Source organism: Salmo salar, chromosome ssa17 (assembly GCF_905237065.1).
Source record: "Salmo salar chromosome ssa17, Ssal_v3.1, whole genome shotgun sequence".
NCBI classification, from domain to species: domain Eukaryota; kingdom Metazoa; phylum Chordata; class Actinopteri; order Salmoniformes; family Salmonidae; genus Salmo; species Salmo salar.
The window spans coordinates 1,336,714-1,354,259 of NC_059458.1; the positions used below are offsets into that span (position 1 = coordinate 1,336,714).

The window sequence follows — 17,546 nt, forward strand, 5'->3', positions numbered from 1 at the left end:
CCTGAGGGCACACGCTCTCTAGTAGGCTTAAATTGAAGATGTGGCAAATAGGAGTGGCAATATCGTCTGCTATTATCCTCAGTAATTTTCCATCTAGACTGTCAGACCCTGGTGGCTTGTCATTGTTGATAGACAACAACCATTTTTTCACCTCTACCACACTGACTTTACGGAATTCAAAAGTACAATTCTTGTCTTTCATAATTTGGTCTGATATACTCGGATGTGTAGTGTCAGTGTTTGTTGCTGGCATGTCATCCCTAAGTTTGCTTATCTTGCTAATGAAGAAGTCATTAAAGTAGTTTTCAATATCAGTGGGCTTTGTGATGAATGAGCCATCTGATTCAATGAATGAAGGAGCCGAGTTGGCATTTTTCCCAAAATGTCATTTAAGGTGCCCCAAAGCTTTTTACTATCATTCTTTATATATTTTCTCAATGTTTCATAGTGTAGTTTATTTTTTATTTGTATTTAGTTTAGTCACATGATTTCTTAATTTGCAGTACATTTGCCAATAAATTGGGCTGCCAGACTTAACTGCCATACCTTTTGCCTCATCCCACTCAACCATACAATTTTTCAATTCCTCATCAATCCATGGGGATTTAACAGTTTTTACATATTCTTAATGGGTGCATGCTTATTAGTAACTGGAATAAGTAGTTTCATAAATGTGTCAAGTGCAGCGTCTGGTTGCTCCTCATTGCACACCACAGACCAGCAAATATTCATAAACATAAACATATGAATCACTACAAAACTTATTGTATGACCTCTTATACAGTATATTAGGCCCAGCCTTTGGAAGTTTGGTTTTCCTAGATATGGCTATTATATTGTGATCACTATATCCTATGGATTTGGATACTGCTTTAATTAAAGCAAATATCTGCAGCGTTAGTAAAAATGTGATCAATACATGTTGATGATTTAATTCCTGTGCTGTTGACCCCTCCATCTGCCACTGTCCCATCTCTCTCTCCCCTGCACTCTTTTCCCGCTCTACCCAGCCTCTGTTATCAGTCCCCCTGGACCTCCACTCAGCACACTCCTCACAGTCCCCCCCGACTGGCCTCCAGAACCCAGTCAGCACACGGCACTCTCAATAACCCCTCCAGCATTCCAATCCCAACTCTTCCCAGCCACCGCATTCACTCCCAGGGCCATAGATTACATTTCAATTGATCTGACTTCTGGTCAGTCCCCAACTTCAGCATACTCTCAAAAGCTCCCCAACCTTAGCCTCAGGAGGCACACTCCCCACTTTCTCACCTGACTTCTCACAACACCAGCAGCCCCAGTATCCAGTTGTCCCTGACCACCACCCTCCCTCCCCAACACTCTCTCCTCCTCAGCCCCCGCAGCCCAGAGCAGGAAATGCTATCAGGGGCTGTTCACGTCCAGCCGGCCCTTAGCTGCTCATCACAGGGTGGGTCACACAGTTCTCTATCTCCACTCTGCTCCTCTCCTCTCTTATCCCTTGTTCATGTACAGCTCTCTATCTTCCCTCTCCTCTCTTATACTTCACTCCCTCTACAGGACTCCCAGGGTGTGTTACACAGGTATATTTCTTCCCTCTGCTCCTGTTGTGTCCTCTTGCGTTCTCTGCTTCCTGTTCCCCAGATGCATCTGACTTCATCTTCATCCTACAACGACAGGCTTGTCCAGCAGCACCTTGTCAGTCTTGCCTGGTTCCCCGATCTGTGTGCATTGTACCACCATACATACGAATGAAAAAGGTTCTGGCTAAAGCAAAAACTGTTCTGGCAAGCAGGCTACTGTCTGTCTGCTGTGCAATTTACAGGTGGGGTGCATCCGCTCCACAGACAGAGGACCTCAGTCAAATTTGCTGCTCCCCCTCGTCCTACTGTTACAGCTCCCTACGGCCTGCCTAAGTGGAAATAAAGACCCTGCACCTGTACTGTGTGATGTTCCCATCCCATGCCCAACCAACAGGGTCTCAGTCTTCAAAGCACAGCTCTTAACCATATCCCTGTCCTCTAGAGCCTCCTGCTCCAGGGTGTTTCCTGATGCAGACAACCAGACCAGGCTGAAGCGTGACAGGGATCCCCATGGGGCGACACTAGCTCTGGTTCCAATTACGGCTCTCTTTGTGGGAGGCTGGGATTGTACCATCTGAGCCACTGGCTTAATCCTATTCTTTAACTTTTATTGTTGGTGACGCCTGCTGCTACAGTCTAGTTCCGCCCTCAACTTCTGGACTTGTCTCTGTGCTACTGTGCTGTTTGTTGCTCCTTGGCTATCTGCCAAACTTTTAGTTTTTTACTTTTAATACATTTACCTACGTTTTTTCCTCACTCTAATTTTGTTATTAAACTTTTTCACCCCGGACGCTTTATCTAGACATGGTTCTACAGGACCTCCACCAGGCAAAAAAGCTAAGTAGTAACATTAACACTATGCCATCTAATTGCAGTTGCTGTACTCATAATATACCACGAGAACTATTGCCTTATGGTGAGGATAGCCGTGTTGCAAGCACAGCTTCATATGCAACCGTTAGGCAAGGGCAATTTAAGTTTAGGAAAGGATGAAACAGCGTCTGTGCCACCAGTAAATTCAGATTGTAGTATAAATCCCCCCGCACGGTCCCCGCGGCGGAACATATTCTCTAGGCTTCTGGAAAGAAATGCTGTCGGCATGCTCAACCGGTGTTGCTCATTCAGCCGACAAACTTTCAATCGGTTCTCCCCATTAAGCAGCGAGTCGGACTCTGACAAATTGAAAACCTTAGTATTTGGCGACTCCATTACCCACAATATTATTTAAAATAATTATCCAGCGATCATACCCAGGGCGCAGTGCTACCGACAAAAGACTAATCTGAAGATGGTGCTGGCTAAGGCTATTGTAGAGAGTATAGGGATATTGTTATCCACGTCAGCACCAACGATGTTAGGATGAAACAGTCAGAGGTCACCAAGCGCAACATAGCTAGAAAGATGTGTCGGCATCGAGTAATTGTCTCTGGCCCCCTCCCAGTTAGGGGGAGTGATGAGCTCTACAGCAGAGTCTCACAACTCAATTGCTGGTTGAAAACAGTTTTCTACCCCTCCCAAAAGATAGAATTTGTAGATAATTGGCCCTCGTTCTGGGACTCACCCAAAAACTGGACCAGGCCTCGCCTGCTGAGGAGTGACAGACTCCGTCCTAGCTGGAGGAGTGCTCTCATCTTATCTATCAACATAGACAGGGCTCCACAATGAGATAGGGTGGAGGCCGCAATCTGTTAGCCAGCCTGCAAGCTTAGTGGAGTCTGCCACTAGCACAGTCAGTGTAGTCAGCTCAGCTATCCCCATTGAGACCGTGTCTGTGCCTCAATTTAGGTTGAGCAAAACTAAACATGGCGGTGTTCGCGAAGAAATCTCACTGGAATAAAGATCTCCTCCATTCCTGTCATGGAAAATTCCACAGACCCACTAGGTTTTGTCCAACATGTATCCGGACCTACTCATTGCCACAGTCATACCCTGGATCTAGTTTTTGTACCGTGGAATAAATATTGTGGATCTAAATGTTTTTTCTCATAATCCTGGACTATCGGACCACCATTTTATTAAGTTTGCAATCGCAACAAATAATCTGCTCAGACCCCGACCAAGGATCATCAAAAGCCGTGCTATAAATTCTCGGACAACCAAAAGATTCCTAGATGCCCTTCCAGACTACCTCCACCTATCCAAGGACATCAGAGTACAAAAATCGGTTAACCACCTAACTGAGGATCTAAATGTAACCCTGTATAATACCCTAGATGCAGTCGCACCCCTAAAAACCAAAAACATTTGTCACAAGAAATTTGTTCCCTGGTATACAGAAAATACCCAAGCCCTGACTAGCTTGGAAAGACAGTACCGTGCAATATTGAAGAGCCCTCACCGCTGCTCCATCAACCTATTTTTCCAGCCTAATTGAAGAGAATAAGAAAAATCCTAAATGTATTTTTGATACTGTTGCAAAGCTAATTAAAAAACAGCATTCAACAAGAGAGGATGGCTTTCACTTCAACAGTGATGAATTCATGAACTTTTTCAACGAAAAGATCATGATAATTAGAAAGCAAATTACAGACTCCTCTTTGAACCTGCGTATTTCTCCAAAGCTCAGTTGTCCTGAGTGCCAGGACCTAGGATCAACGGAGACACAAGTTTATTTAATCCTGTATCTCGACACATTCATGAAAATAGTCATGGCCTCCAAAGCGTCAAGCTGCATACTGAACCCTATTCCAACTAAACTACTGAAAGAGCTACTTCCTGTGCTTTGCCCTCCTATGTTGAACATAATAAATGGCTCCCTATCCACCGGATGTGTACCAAATTCACTAAAAGTGGCAGTAATAAAGCCTTTCTTGAAAAAGCCAAACTTTGACCCCTGAAAATGTAAAAAAACTAATCGTCCTATATCGAATCTCCCATTACTCTCACACATTTTAGAAAAAGCTGTTGCACAGCAACTCCCTGCCTTCCTGAAGACAAATAATGTCTATGAACTGCTTCAGTCTGGTTTTAGACCCCATCATAGCACTGAGAGGTGGTAAATGACCTTGTAATGGCGTCCGACCAAGGCTCTGCATCTGTCCTCATGCTCCTAGATCTTAGTGCTGCTTTTGACACCATCGATCACCACATTCTTTTGGAGAGATTAGAAACCCTAAATTGGTCTACACAGACAAGTTCTTGCATGGTTTAGATCTGATCTGTCGGAAAGATATCAGTTTGTCTTTGTGGATGGTTTGCCCTATGACAAATCAATTGTACGTTTTGGTGTTCCTCAAGGTTCCAGTTTAGGACCACTATTGTTTAAACTATATATTCTACCTCTTGGTGATGTCATTCGGAAACACAATGTCAACTTTCACTGCTATGCGGACGACACACAGCTGTACATTTAATCCCAAATCCATAAACATGGGCAACCTCTTAGATATCATCCAGACCAACATGCCCTCTAAATACACCTCTGCTGTTTTCAACAAGGATCTCAGCGATCACCGCCTCGTTGCCTGCGTCCGTTATGGGTCCGCAGTCAAACGACCACCCCTCATCACTGTCAAACACTCCCTAAAACACTTCTGCGAGCAGGCCTTTCTAATCAACCTGGCCCAGGTATCCTGGAAGGATATTGACCTCATCCCGTTAGTAGAGGATGCCTGGTTGTTCTTTAAAAGTGCTTTCCTCACCCTCTTAAATAAGCATTCCCCTTTCAAAAAATGTAGAACTAAGAACAGATATAGCACTCAGTTCACTCCAGACTTGACTGCCCTTGACCAGCACAAAAACACCCTGTGGCGTACTGCACTAGCATCAAATAGTCCCCGCGTTATGCAACTTTTCAGGGAAGTCAGGAACCAATACACACAGTCAGTTAGCGAAGCAAAGGCAAGTTTTTTCAAACAGAAATTTGCATCCTGCAGCACAAATTCCAAAAGGTTTTGGGACACTGTAAAGTCCATGGAGAACAAGACTACCTCCTCCCAGCTGCCCACTGCACTGAGACTAGGAAACACTGTCACCACTGATAAATCGAGAATTTCAAAAATCATTTCTCTACGGCTGGCCATGCTTTCCACCTGGCTACCCCAACCCCGGCCAACAGCTCTGCACCCCCCGCAGAAACTCACCCAAGCCCCCCCCCCGCTTCTCCTTCACCCAAATCCAGATAGCTGATGTTCTGAAAGAGCGGCAAAATCTGGATCCCTACAAATCAGCTAAGCTAGACAATCTGGACCCTCTCTTCCTAAAATGATCCGCCGCCATTGTTGCAACCCCTATTACTAGTCTGTTCAACCTCTCTTTGCGTATCGTCTGAGATTCCTAAAGATTGAAAGCGGCCGCGGTCATCCCCCTCTTCAAAGGGGGGTGACACTCTAGACCCAAACTGTTATAGAGCTATATCCATCCTGCCCTGCCTTTCTAAAGTCTTCGAAAGCCAAGTTAACAAAACAGATCACCGACCTTTTTGAATCCCACCGTATCTTCTCCACTATGCAATCCGAGCTGGTCACGGGTGCACCTCAGCCACGCTCAAGGTCCTAAACGATATCATAACCACCATCGATAAAAGACAGTACTGTGCAGCCGTCTTCATCGACCTGGCCAAGGCTATCAACTCTGTCAATCACCATATTCTTATCGGCAGACTCAACAGCCTTGGCTTCTCTAATGACTGCCTCGCCTGGTTCACTAACTACTTCTCAGATAGAGTTCAGTGTGTCAAATCGGAGGGCCTGTTGTCCGGACCACTGGCAGTCTCTATGGGGGTGCCACAGGGTTCAATTCTCGGGCCGACTCTTTTCTCTGTATATATCAATGTTGCTCTTGCTGCGGGTGATTCTCTGATCCATCTCTACGCAGACAACACCATTCTGTATACATCTGGCCCTTCTTTGGACACTGTGTTAACAAACCTCCAAACGAGCTTCTATGCCATACAACACTCCTTATGTGGCCTCCAACTGCTCTTAAATGCTAGTAAAATTAAATGCATGTTCTTCAACTGATCGCTGCCCGTACCCACCTGCCCGACTAGCATCACTACTCTGGACGGTTCTTACTTAGAATATGTGGACAACTACAAATACCTAGGTGTCTGGCTAGACTGTAAACTCTCCTTCCAGACTCACATAAAGCATCTCCAATCCAAAGTTAAATCTAGAATCGGCTTCCTATTTCGCAACAAAGCCTCCTTCACTCATACTGCCAAACTTACCCTCGTAAAACTGACTCTCCTACCGATCCTACCGATCCTTGACTTCGGCTATGTCATTTACAAATTAGCCTCCAACACTCTACTCAGCAAATTGGATGCAGTCTATCACAGTGCTATCTGTTTTGTCACCAAAGCCCCATATACTATCCACCATTGCGACCTGTATGCTCTCGTTGGCTGGTCCTTGCTACATATTCATCGCCTAACCCACTGGCTCCAGGTCATCTATAAGTCTTTGCTAGGTATAGCTCCGCCTTATGTCAGCTCACTGGTCACCATAGCAATACCCACCCGTAGCACACGCTCCAGCAGGTATATTTCACTGGTCATCCCCAAAGCCAACACCCGCTTTGGCCGCCTTTCCTTCCAGTTCTCTGCTGCCAATGACTGGAATGAATTGCAAAAATCACTGAAGTTGGAGACATACATCTCCCTCACTAACTTCGGTAGTGCTCTGACAGCTGACACTTAAAGTTAGTTACACAGCCCCTGTAAATAGCCCATTCAACCAACTACCTACCTCATCCCCATATTTCTTGTTAACAAACTATAGTTTTGGCAAGTCAGTTAGGACATCTACTTTGTGCATGACACAAGTCATTTTTCCAACAATTGTTTACAGACAGATTATTTCACTTATAATTCACTGTATCACAATTCCAGTGGGTAAGAAGTTTACATACACTAAGTTGACTGTGCCTTTAAACAGCTTGGAAAATTCCCGAAAATGATGTCATGGCTTTAGAAGCTTCTGTTAGGCTAATTGACATAATTTGAGTCAATTGGAGGTGTACCTGTGGATGTATTTCAAGGCCTACCTTCAAACTCAGTGCCTCTTTGCTTGACATCATGGGAAAATCAAAAGAAATCAGCCAAGACCTCAGAAAATAATTGTAGACCTCCACATGTCTGGTTCATCCTTGGGAGCAATTTTCAAACGCCTGAAGGTACCACGTTAATCTGTACAAACAATAGTACTCAAGTATAAACACCATGGGACCACACAGCCATCATACCGCTCAGGAGGAGACGCGTTCTGTCTGCTAGAGATGAACGTACTTTGGTGTGAAAAGTGCAAATCAATCCCAGAACAACAGCAAAGGACCTTGTGAAGATGCTGGAGGAAACAGGTGCAAAAGTATCTATATCCACAGTAAAACAAGTCTTATATCGACATAACCTGAAAGGCCACTCAGCAAGGAAGAAGCCACTGCTCCAAAACCGCCATGAAAAAGCCAGTCAACGGTTTGCAACTGCACATGGGGACAAAGATCGTACATTTTGGAGAAATGTCCTCTGGTCTGATGAAACAAAAATAGAAGTGTTTGGCCATAATGACCATCATTATGTTTGGAAGGAAAAGGAGGAGGCTTGCAAGCCAAAGAACACCATCCCAACCATGAAGCATGGGGGTGGCAGCATCATTTTGTGGGGGTGCTTTGCTGCAGGAGGGACTGGTGCACTTCACAAAATAGATGGCATCATGAGGAAAGAAAATTATGTGGATATATTGAAGCAACATCTCAAGACATCAGTCAGGAAGTTAAAGCTTGGTCGCAAATAGGTCTTCCAAATGGATAATGACCCAAGCATACTTCCAAAGTTGTGACAAAATGGCTTAAGGACGACAAAGTCAAGGTATTGGAGTGGCCATCACAAAGCCCTGACTTCAATCCTATAGAAAGGTTGTGGGCAGACCCACTGGGAATGTGATGAAAGAAATAAAAACTAAAATAAATAATTCTCTCTCCTATTATTCTGACATTTCACATTCTTAAAATAAAGTGGTGATCCTAACTGACCTAAGACAGGGCATTTTTACTAGGATTAAATGTCAGGAATTGTGAAAAACTGAGTTTAAATGTATTTGGCTAAAATGTATGTAAACTTCCGACTTCAACTGTACAGGGCTACCTGCCTTTTTACTGTGAAGTACTGCTAGCAGTAATATTTGTAGTACTTGGAATGCAGAAAGTGCTTTGTTTTACCTAGTCAAAGAGAAGTAAAAAACTACAACACATAACTATAATAGACATACAGAGACAGAGCACTATAGTGGAACTTTCCACTTACCTCACTGACATTATCATACTGTTGTTCATTTTCAGCTGCACCAGCTTGGGCAAGTAGGCACCTGCAAGATGATAAGATAGAGAGACGTTCCTCACACGTCACAGAGGGCCGATGACTTGATTTGATTGGGTCTTAAACAGATGGCTGGCTCCCTCCCAGCCATGCCTCAACAGGCCTATAAACTCCATTAATTAGCAGAGATTGAGAGTGAGATGGACTCTGCTGCTAGTGCACTAGCCAGACGCACGTGATTCACCCCTGTGCAGACAAACTTCAGTCATGCCTGCACACGTTGTGCAACTGAGGTTTTCCTAAGGACATAGGTGAGCATGATGGTGCGGTTCTTTCTGGCCTTATCTTTTAAACCAGTGAGAAGAGAGAGGGAGGGAGTTGTGCCCAGTGAGAGAGCTTTGGTACAGTACAAACCTGAGGGTGAATTTGGCATGTTCTGTGTTGTGTGTCACACAGCTAGTGTTTTTTGTCTGGCCTTTATCTATGTCTGACAAGAAACCATGTCTGTATAGATTGTGACTGTCTTCATTTATCTATGCTATAAGTCATTACATGAACTCATCAAGTGTGAGTCGATCAACCCTGTACATTTCCACATTTGCAGTAGGTATGGCATAATGCCCACTTCGTGTTTGATTAAAAACGAGGATTCACATACAGTACTATTGATATACACTTCATATACAGTACATAGTCCCCTATAAATTCAAATACTGCAAGCAAAAATATGTATATATCTATTTGTAATACAATACAAATACAGTATGGTAGTACACATGTAGTGGACTGAAAGGGTAGTGTGTGCTGCTTGACCAGTGATTGTCTCTCACCAAAGTTGCCCAGAGTGCTCTCCTGAGTGTCCACACACATTTCCAGGGAAGTGACCCGAACGAGGTCTTCTGTTCCCGACAAGGCTTTCTATGGGGTCAGAGATAAATATGTATTGATTCTCTTAGCCTACATTATGTAACAGCACACTGGTTGAATGAATGTTGTTTCAACGTCATTTGTCATCCTATTGTGATGTGGAATCTACGTGGAAAGCATTAGGATTTGCAAAAAGTTATCAACCAGTACTGTTTATCTAATTTCAACCAGTGTTGCAAACATTGAAATTAGTGTAAAACTTAACTTAAATACAATGACTTAACCTGACTAACAGGTTGTTACGTCAATCTAATTTCAACATAGTCATCAGAACTATGTATACGTTGAAAGTGCATAGAAACTTCCATGTAGAAACGTAAACAATATTTTTCATCCTATATATAATATACTTTATATTGGGTGGTTGAAAGTATGTAGAATTTCATATGATTAGATTTATGTTTACCTTGTTTCAATGTTGATAGTAAAATGATATGTTTGAATCAACGTCATTGCTTCAACATCATGCCATCAACCTAAATAAAGAGGTGTATTGAAACAAAATTTGAAGCCACAGTCAAACGATTCCAGCCTGAACAGTGACTTGTGCTGGTCTATGAGGGATAATGCACTTCATTGAGAACTAGTCTTCCATCCAGATGCCTACCTCTATGTATAACCTGGTCTCAGAGCCTTTTCGTATTATTCTGTACGTAAATGAGACACTCCTTTTAGCATGATATGTTACTTTTCGTATGGTATGTATTAAATTGCGGATGTCCATTATGTATTAATCTGTGGATGTCCATTATGCATTTGCATGATACAGTATTATACGAATTCTAGCTAGCTGGCTAAGCTAGGCTAGGGGTTAGGGGTTGGGTTAAGGTTAAGTTTAGGAGTTACAGTGCATTCGGAAAGTATTCAGACCCCTTGACTTTTTCCACATTTTGTTACGTTGTAGACCTTATTCTAAAATTGATTAAATTGTTTTTTCCCTCATCAGTCTACACACAATACCCCATAATGACAAAGCAAAAACAGGTTTTTAGAATTTTAGGTAAATGTATAAAAATAAAAAATGAATATTACATTTACATAAGTATTCAGACACTTTACAAATACTTACTTACAAGCCCTTGACCAACAATGCAGTTTTAAGAAAAACATACTTAAAATAAAAGTAACAAATAATTAAAGAGCAGCAGGTAAATAACAATAGCGAGGCTATATACAGGGGGTATCGGTACAGAGTCAATGTGCGGGGGCACCGGTTAGTCGAGGTAATATGTACACGTCGGTAGAGTTATTAAAGTGACTATGCAAGAAAAAGTATGGCAAGAAAAAGTATGTGAACCCTTTGGAAATACCTGGATTTCTGCATAAATTGGTCATAAAATTTTAGCTGATCTTCATCTAGGTCACATCAACAGACAAACCCAGTCTACTTAAACTAATAACATACAAACAATTATACGTTTTCTTGTCTTTATTGAACACACCGTGTATCTGAGGAGCCCCCGTGTTGAGGATCAGCCTGGCGGATGTGTTGTTACCAATCCTTACCACCTGGGGCTTGCCCGTCAGGAAGTCCAGGATCCAGTTGCAGAGGGAGGTGTTTAGTCCCAGGGTCCTTAGCTTAGTGATGAGCTTTGAGGGCACTATGGTGTTGAACGCTGAGCTGTAGTCAATGAATAACATTTTCACATAGGTGTTCCTTTCGTCCAGGTGTGAAAGGGCAGTGTGGAGTGCAATACAGATTGCATCATCGGTGGATCTGTTTGGGTGGTATGCTAATTGGAGTGGGTCTAGGGTTTCTGGGATAATGGTGTTGATGTGAGCCATGACCAGCCTTTCAAAGCACTTCATGGCTACAGACGTGAGTGCTACGGGTCGGTAGTCATTAAGGCAGGTTACCTTAGCGTTCTTGGCACAGGCACTATGGTGGTCTGCTTGAAACATGTTTGTAATACCGACTCAGACAGGGAGAGGTTAAAAATGTCAGTGAAGACACTTTCCAGTTGGTCAGTGCATGCTCGGAGTACGCGTCCTGGTAATCCTTCTGGCCCTGCGGATGTGTGAATGTTCAGGCTCCCAAGTGGCGCAGCGGTCTAAATCACTGCATCTCAGTGCTTGAGGTGTCACTACAGACACCCTGGTTTGAATCCAGGCTGTAATCTATAAGAAAAAGAAGCGCACACCTATTAAGGCGAGGTGCTGGCTAGCGGAGTAGAAAACTTGAAAATAAGGGAGAGCCGCACACTCCAGGAGCTCAGATGCAAAAATGTAATATCCAACGTTTCGAAAGCCAGCTGTCTTCATCAGGGTATAATCAAACACTGCGGGATGACTCGTTTATATAGTGTCAAAAGAAACACAGGTGTCTGTAATCATGGCCAAGTGTGGACTAATATCATTGGTTAATTCTCAAATATAAAAATGGCATACAAAGAACAGCATACAAAAAACAAATGGATAGCATACGATCATAGATTCATTTTGGACTACACAAGCTTACAAACAATTACAATGGCAAAGTCACAATAATCACAAGAATGGCTTCAGATCAAAGTCTATGTTGAGACCGAAGGGAGCAAGGGTCTTTAAGTTAAAGATCCAAGCAGCCTCTCGTTTTAACAATAAATTATCAAGGTCACCCCCTCTCCTAGGGAGGGTGACATGTTCGATACAAATATAACGCAGAGACAAAATCGAGTGGTTTGCTTCCAAAAAGTGGGCCGCAACTGGGTAAGTCAAGTTTTTAGGCTGTCATTGAAAATAAGTATTTGTTCTTAACTGACTTGCCTAGATAAATAAAGGTTCAAAAAAAGTGTACTTGTTGAAAAGGTCTTACTCACATCGGCTACAGAGAGCGTAATCACACAGTTGTCCGGATCAGCTGATGCTCTCATGCATGTTTCATTATTACTTACCTCAAAGCGAGCATAGAAGTAATTTAGCTGAATTGAAGCTTGGCCTGTTTGATGGTTTGTTGAAGGGCATAGCGGGATTTCTTATAAGCTTCCGGGTTAGAGTCGCGCTCCTTGAAAGCGCCAGGTCTAGCCTTTAGCTCAGTGCAGATGTTGCCTGTAATCCATGGCTTCTGGTTGGGATATGTACGTACGGTCACTGTGGGGACGACGTCATCGATGCACTTATTGATGAAGCCAGTGACTGATGTGGTGTACTCCTCAATGCCATCGGAGGAATCCCGAAACATATTCCAGTCTGTGCTAGCAAAACAGTCCTGTAGCTTAGCATCTGCTTCATCTGACCACTTTCTTATTGACTGAGTCACTGGTGCTTCCTGCTTTAGTTTTTGTTTGTAAGCAGGAATCAGGAGGATAGAAATATAGTCAGATTTGCCAAATGGAGGGCGAAGGAGAGCTTTGTACACATCTGTGTGTGGAGTAAAGGTGGTCTAGTGTTTTTTCCCTCTGGTTACACATTTGACATGCTGGTAGAAATTAGGTAAAACGGACTTAAGTTTTCCTGCATTAAAGTCCCCGGCCACCTGTGGTTGAGCGTTTCCCTGTTTACTTATGGCCGTATATAGCTCATTGAGTGCAGTCTTAGTGCCAGCATCGGTTTGTGGTGGTATGTAGACAGCTACGAAAAATACAGATAAATTCTCTTGGTAGATAGAGTATCTCATGATAAGCTGTAGACCACACTATCTCAAGTGAGCAAAACCTTGAGACTTCCTTAGAATTCGTGCACCAGCTGTTTTTACAAGTATACATAGACTGCCAACCCTTGTCTTACCAGAGGCCGCTGTTCTATCCTACCGAAAAAGCTTAAAACCCACCAGCTGTATATTATTCATGTCGTCATTCAGCCACAACTCAGTGAAACACAAGATATCACAGTTTTTAATGTCTCTTTGGTAGGATATACGTGATCTTATTTCGTCTAATTTATTATCGATTGATTGTACGTTGGCAAATAGGACCGATGGTAAAGGTAGATTACCGTCTCGGCGATGGATCCTAACAAGGCACCCGGATCTTCGTCCACGATACCTTTCTGCTGCGGATTAAGGGGATGAGGACCTTGTCGGGAGTCTGAAGTAAATCCTTCCCGTCCGACTCGTTGAAGAAAAAGTATTCCTCCAGTATGGGGTGAGTAATCGCTGTCCTGATATCTAGAAGCTCTTTTCTGTCATAAGACACGGTGGCAGAAACATTATGTACAAAATAACGTGAAAAAACATACACAATAGCACAATTGGTTACAGGATTGTAAAACGGCAGCCATCTCCTTCGGCGCCATTGCTTGATCTGGAGGCTTCTTGGGTTTGACGCTACAAGCTTAGCACACCTGTATTTGGGGAGTTTCTCCCATTCTTCTCTGCACATTCTGTCCAGCTCTGTCAGGTTGGATGGGGAGTGTCGCTGCACAGCTATTTTCAGGTCTCTCCAGAGATGTTCAAGTCCGGACTCTGGCTGGGCCACTCAAGGACATTCAGAGACTTGTCCAGAAGCAACTCCTGCATTGTCTTGGCTGTGTGCTTAGGGTTGTTGTCCTGTTGGAAGGTGAACCTTCGCCCCAGTCAGAGGTCCTGAGTGCTCCGGGGCAGGTTTTCATCAAAGATCCCTCTGTACTTTGCTCTGTTCATCTTTCCCTCAGCCTGACTAGCTTTTTGGAAAACTCCAAGCAGGCTGTCATATGCCTTTTACTGAGGAGTGGCTTCTGTCTCGCCACTCTACCATAAAGGCCTGATTGGTGGAGTGCTGAAGAGACGGTTTTCATTCTGGAAGTTTCTCCCACCTCCACAGAGGAACTCTGGAGCTCTGTCAGAGTGACCATCAGGTCTTTGGTAACCTCCCTGACCAAGGCCCTTCTCCTCCAATTGTTCAGTTTGGCCAGGCAGCCAGCTCTAGGAAGAGTCTTGGTGGTTCCAAACTTCTTCCATTTAAAAATGATGGTGGCCACTGTGTTCTTGGAGACCTTCAATGCTGCAGACATTTTTGGTACCCTTCCCCAGATCTGTGCCTCAACACAATCCTGTCTCGGTACTCTACAGACAATTCCTTCGACCTCATGGCTTGGTTTTTGCTCTGACATGCACTGTCAACTGTGGCACCTTATATAGACAGGTGTGTTCCTTTCCAAATCAAGTTGAATTACCATCTCAAGGAGGATAAATGGAAAAATTCTAAAAACCGGTTTTCGCTTTGTCATTATGGGTTATTGTGTGTAGATTGACGAGGAAAAAAACAATAAGGTATACATGTAACAAAATGTGGAAAAAGTCAACGGGTCTGAATACTTTCCGAATGCACTGTAGGTTAAAGGGTTAAGGTAAGGACTAGGGGAAGGATTTAGCTAAAAGGGTTAGGGTTAGGGGAAGTGTTAGCTAACATGCTCAGTAGTTGCAAAATAGCTAAAAAGTTGTAAGTAGTTGGAAAGTTGCTAATTAGCTAAAGTTGATGAGATTCGAACTCGCAACCTTTGGAAACAAGCTGGGCTATCATGTCAACACATTTAGACATTGATCAGCTTCCATACTCATTTGTGTAGACCAGCTAAATAACATTGAATATTTGAAAGTAACTAACTTTCCTTCACAAGCTGTATGTGAATGTAAATTCAGAGTGAGGTTGGGTTTATGTAGGCAACATTGACATCCGATTTGCCCAAATGACACCATTTCAAAGAGTAGCTAGGTATACTATCATTCATTCATGGTTGATTGCATCTTTAGAAGTAATTATCATTAGCCATATAAATAGGATGCCAAATTAATGATATTAATAATAAACTTTCACCTTTGGATATTGTCTTTTATATGAAGGATGGTTGGTTAGATTTTTGGTTGAGAAGGAGACATGAATCCATCTTATCAATCAACTGGATATTGAATTGGGAACGCAACCAAATATCAACGTTTCATACTTGGATAATATATTTATATATACACTACCATTCAAAGGTTTGGGGTCACTTAGAAATGTCCTTGATTTTGAAAGAAAAGCTATTTTTTGTCCATTAAAATAACATACAATTGAATCAGAAATACACTGTAGACATTGTTAATGTTGTAAATGACTATTGTAGCTGGAAACGGCTGATTTTGAATTGAATATCTACATAGGCGTACAGAGCCCATTATCAGCAACCATCACTCCTGTGTTTCAATGGTGGTTGTGATGGTAGTGTTAGCTACAGTGAGGGAAAAAAGTATTGGATCTCCTGCTGATTTTGTACGTTTGCCCACTGGCAAAGAAATGATCAGTCTATAATTTTAATGGTAGGTTTATTTGAACAGTGAAAGACAGAATAACAACAAAAAAATCCAGAAAAACGCATGCCAAATCCAGAAAAACGCATCGAATCAACAAATGCTGATGCTCCAGATGCTCAACTAGTCTAAAGGCCAATTTTATTGCTTCTTTAATCAGAACAACAGTTTCCAGCTGTGCTAACATTATTGCAAAAGGGTTTTCTAATGATCAATTAGCCTTTTAAAATGCTAAACTTGAATTACAGTGAGGGGAAAAAAGTATTTGATCCCCTGCTGATTTTGTACATTTTCCCACTGACAAAGAAATGATCAGTCTATAATTTTAATGGTAGGTTTATTTGAACAGTGAAAGACAGAATAACAACAAAAAAATCCAGAAAAACGCATCTCAAAAATGTTTTAAATTGATTTGCATTTTAATGAGGGAAATAAGTATTTGACCCCTCTGCAAAACATGACTTAGTACTTGGTGGCAAAACCCTTGTTGGCAATCACAGAGGTCAGACGTTTCTTGTAGTTGGCCACCAGGTTTGCACACATCTCAGGAGGGATTTTGTCCCACTCCTCTTTGCAGATCTTCTCCAAGTCATTAAGGTTTCGAGGCTGACGTTTGGCAACTCGAACCTTCAGCTCCCTCCACAGATTTTCTATGGGATTAAGGTCTGGAGACTGGCTAGGCCACTCCAGGACCTTAATGTGCTTCTTCTTGAGCCACTCCTTTGTTGCCTTGGCCGTGTGTTTTGGGTCATTGTCATGCTGGAATACCCATCCACGACCCATTTTCAATGCCCTGGCTGAGGGAAGGAGGTTCTCACCCAAGATTTGAGGGTACATGGCCCCGTCCATCATCCCTTTGAAGCGGTGAAGTTGTCCTGTCCCCTTAGCAGAAAAACACCCCCAAAGCATAATGTTTCCACCTCCATGTTTGACGGTGGGGATGGTGTTCTTGGGGTCATAGGCAGCATTCCCCCTCCTCCAAACACGGCGAGTTGAGTTGATGCCAAAGAGCTCCATTTTGGTCTCATCTGACCACAACACTTTCACCAGTTGTCCTCTGAATCATTCAGATGTTCATTGGCAAACTTCAGATGGGCATGTATATGTGCTTTCTTGAGCAGGAGGACATTGCGGGCGCTGCAGGATTTCAGTCCTTCACGGCGTAGTGTGTTACCAATTGTTGTCTTGGTGACAATGGTCCCAGCTGCCTTGAGATCATTGACAAGATCCTCCCGTGTAGTTCTGGGCTGATTCCTCACCGTTCTCATGATCATTGCAACTCCACGAGGTGAGATCTTGCATGGAGCCCCAGGCCGAGGGAGATTGACAGTTCTTTTGTGTTTCTTCCATTTGCGAATAATCGCACCAACTGTTGTCACCTTCTCACCAAGCTGCTTGGCGATGGTCTTGTAGCCCATTCCAGCCTTGTGTAGGTCTACAATCTTGTCCCTGACATCCTTGGAGAGCTCTTTGGTCTTGGCCATGATGGAGAGTTTGGAATCTGATTGATTGATTGCTTCTGTGGACAGGTGTCTTTTATACAGGTAACAAGCTGAGATTAGGAGCACTCCCTTTAAGAGTGTGCTCCTAATCTCAGCTCGTTACCTGTATAAAAGAC

General features: G+C 43.1%; 1 protein-coding gene across 1 annotated transcript in view; it reads right to left on the reverse strand.

Moving 5' to 3' along the window:
• LOC106561318 (leucine-rich repeat-containing protein 56) overlaps nucleotides 1–17,546 on the reverse strand; it is a 38,241-nt gene that overhangs the window by 11,835 nt on the left and 8,860 nt on the right. Inside the window, exons 3-4 of the mRNA XM_014125150.2 lie at nucleotides 9,648–9,735; nucleotides 8,806–8,866 (exon numbers count right to left, since the gene is read on the reverse strand). Of these exons, the coding sequence (XP_013980625.2) occupies nucleotides 8,806–8,866; nucleotides 9,648–9,735 (149 nt within the window). The remainder of the gene's footprint in view (nucleotides 1–8,805; nucleotides 8,867–9,647; nucleotides 9,736–17,546) is intronic.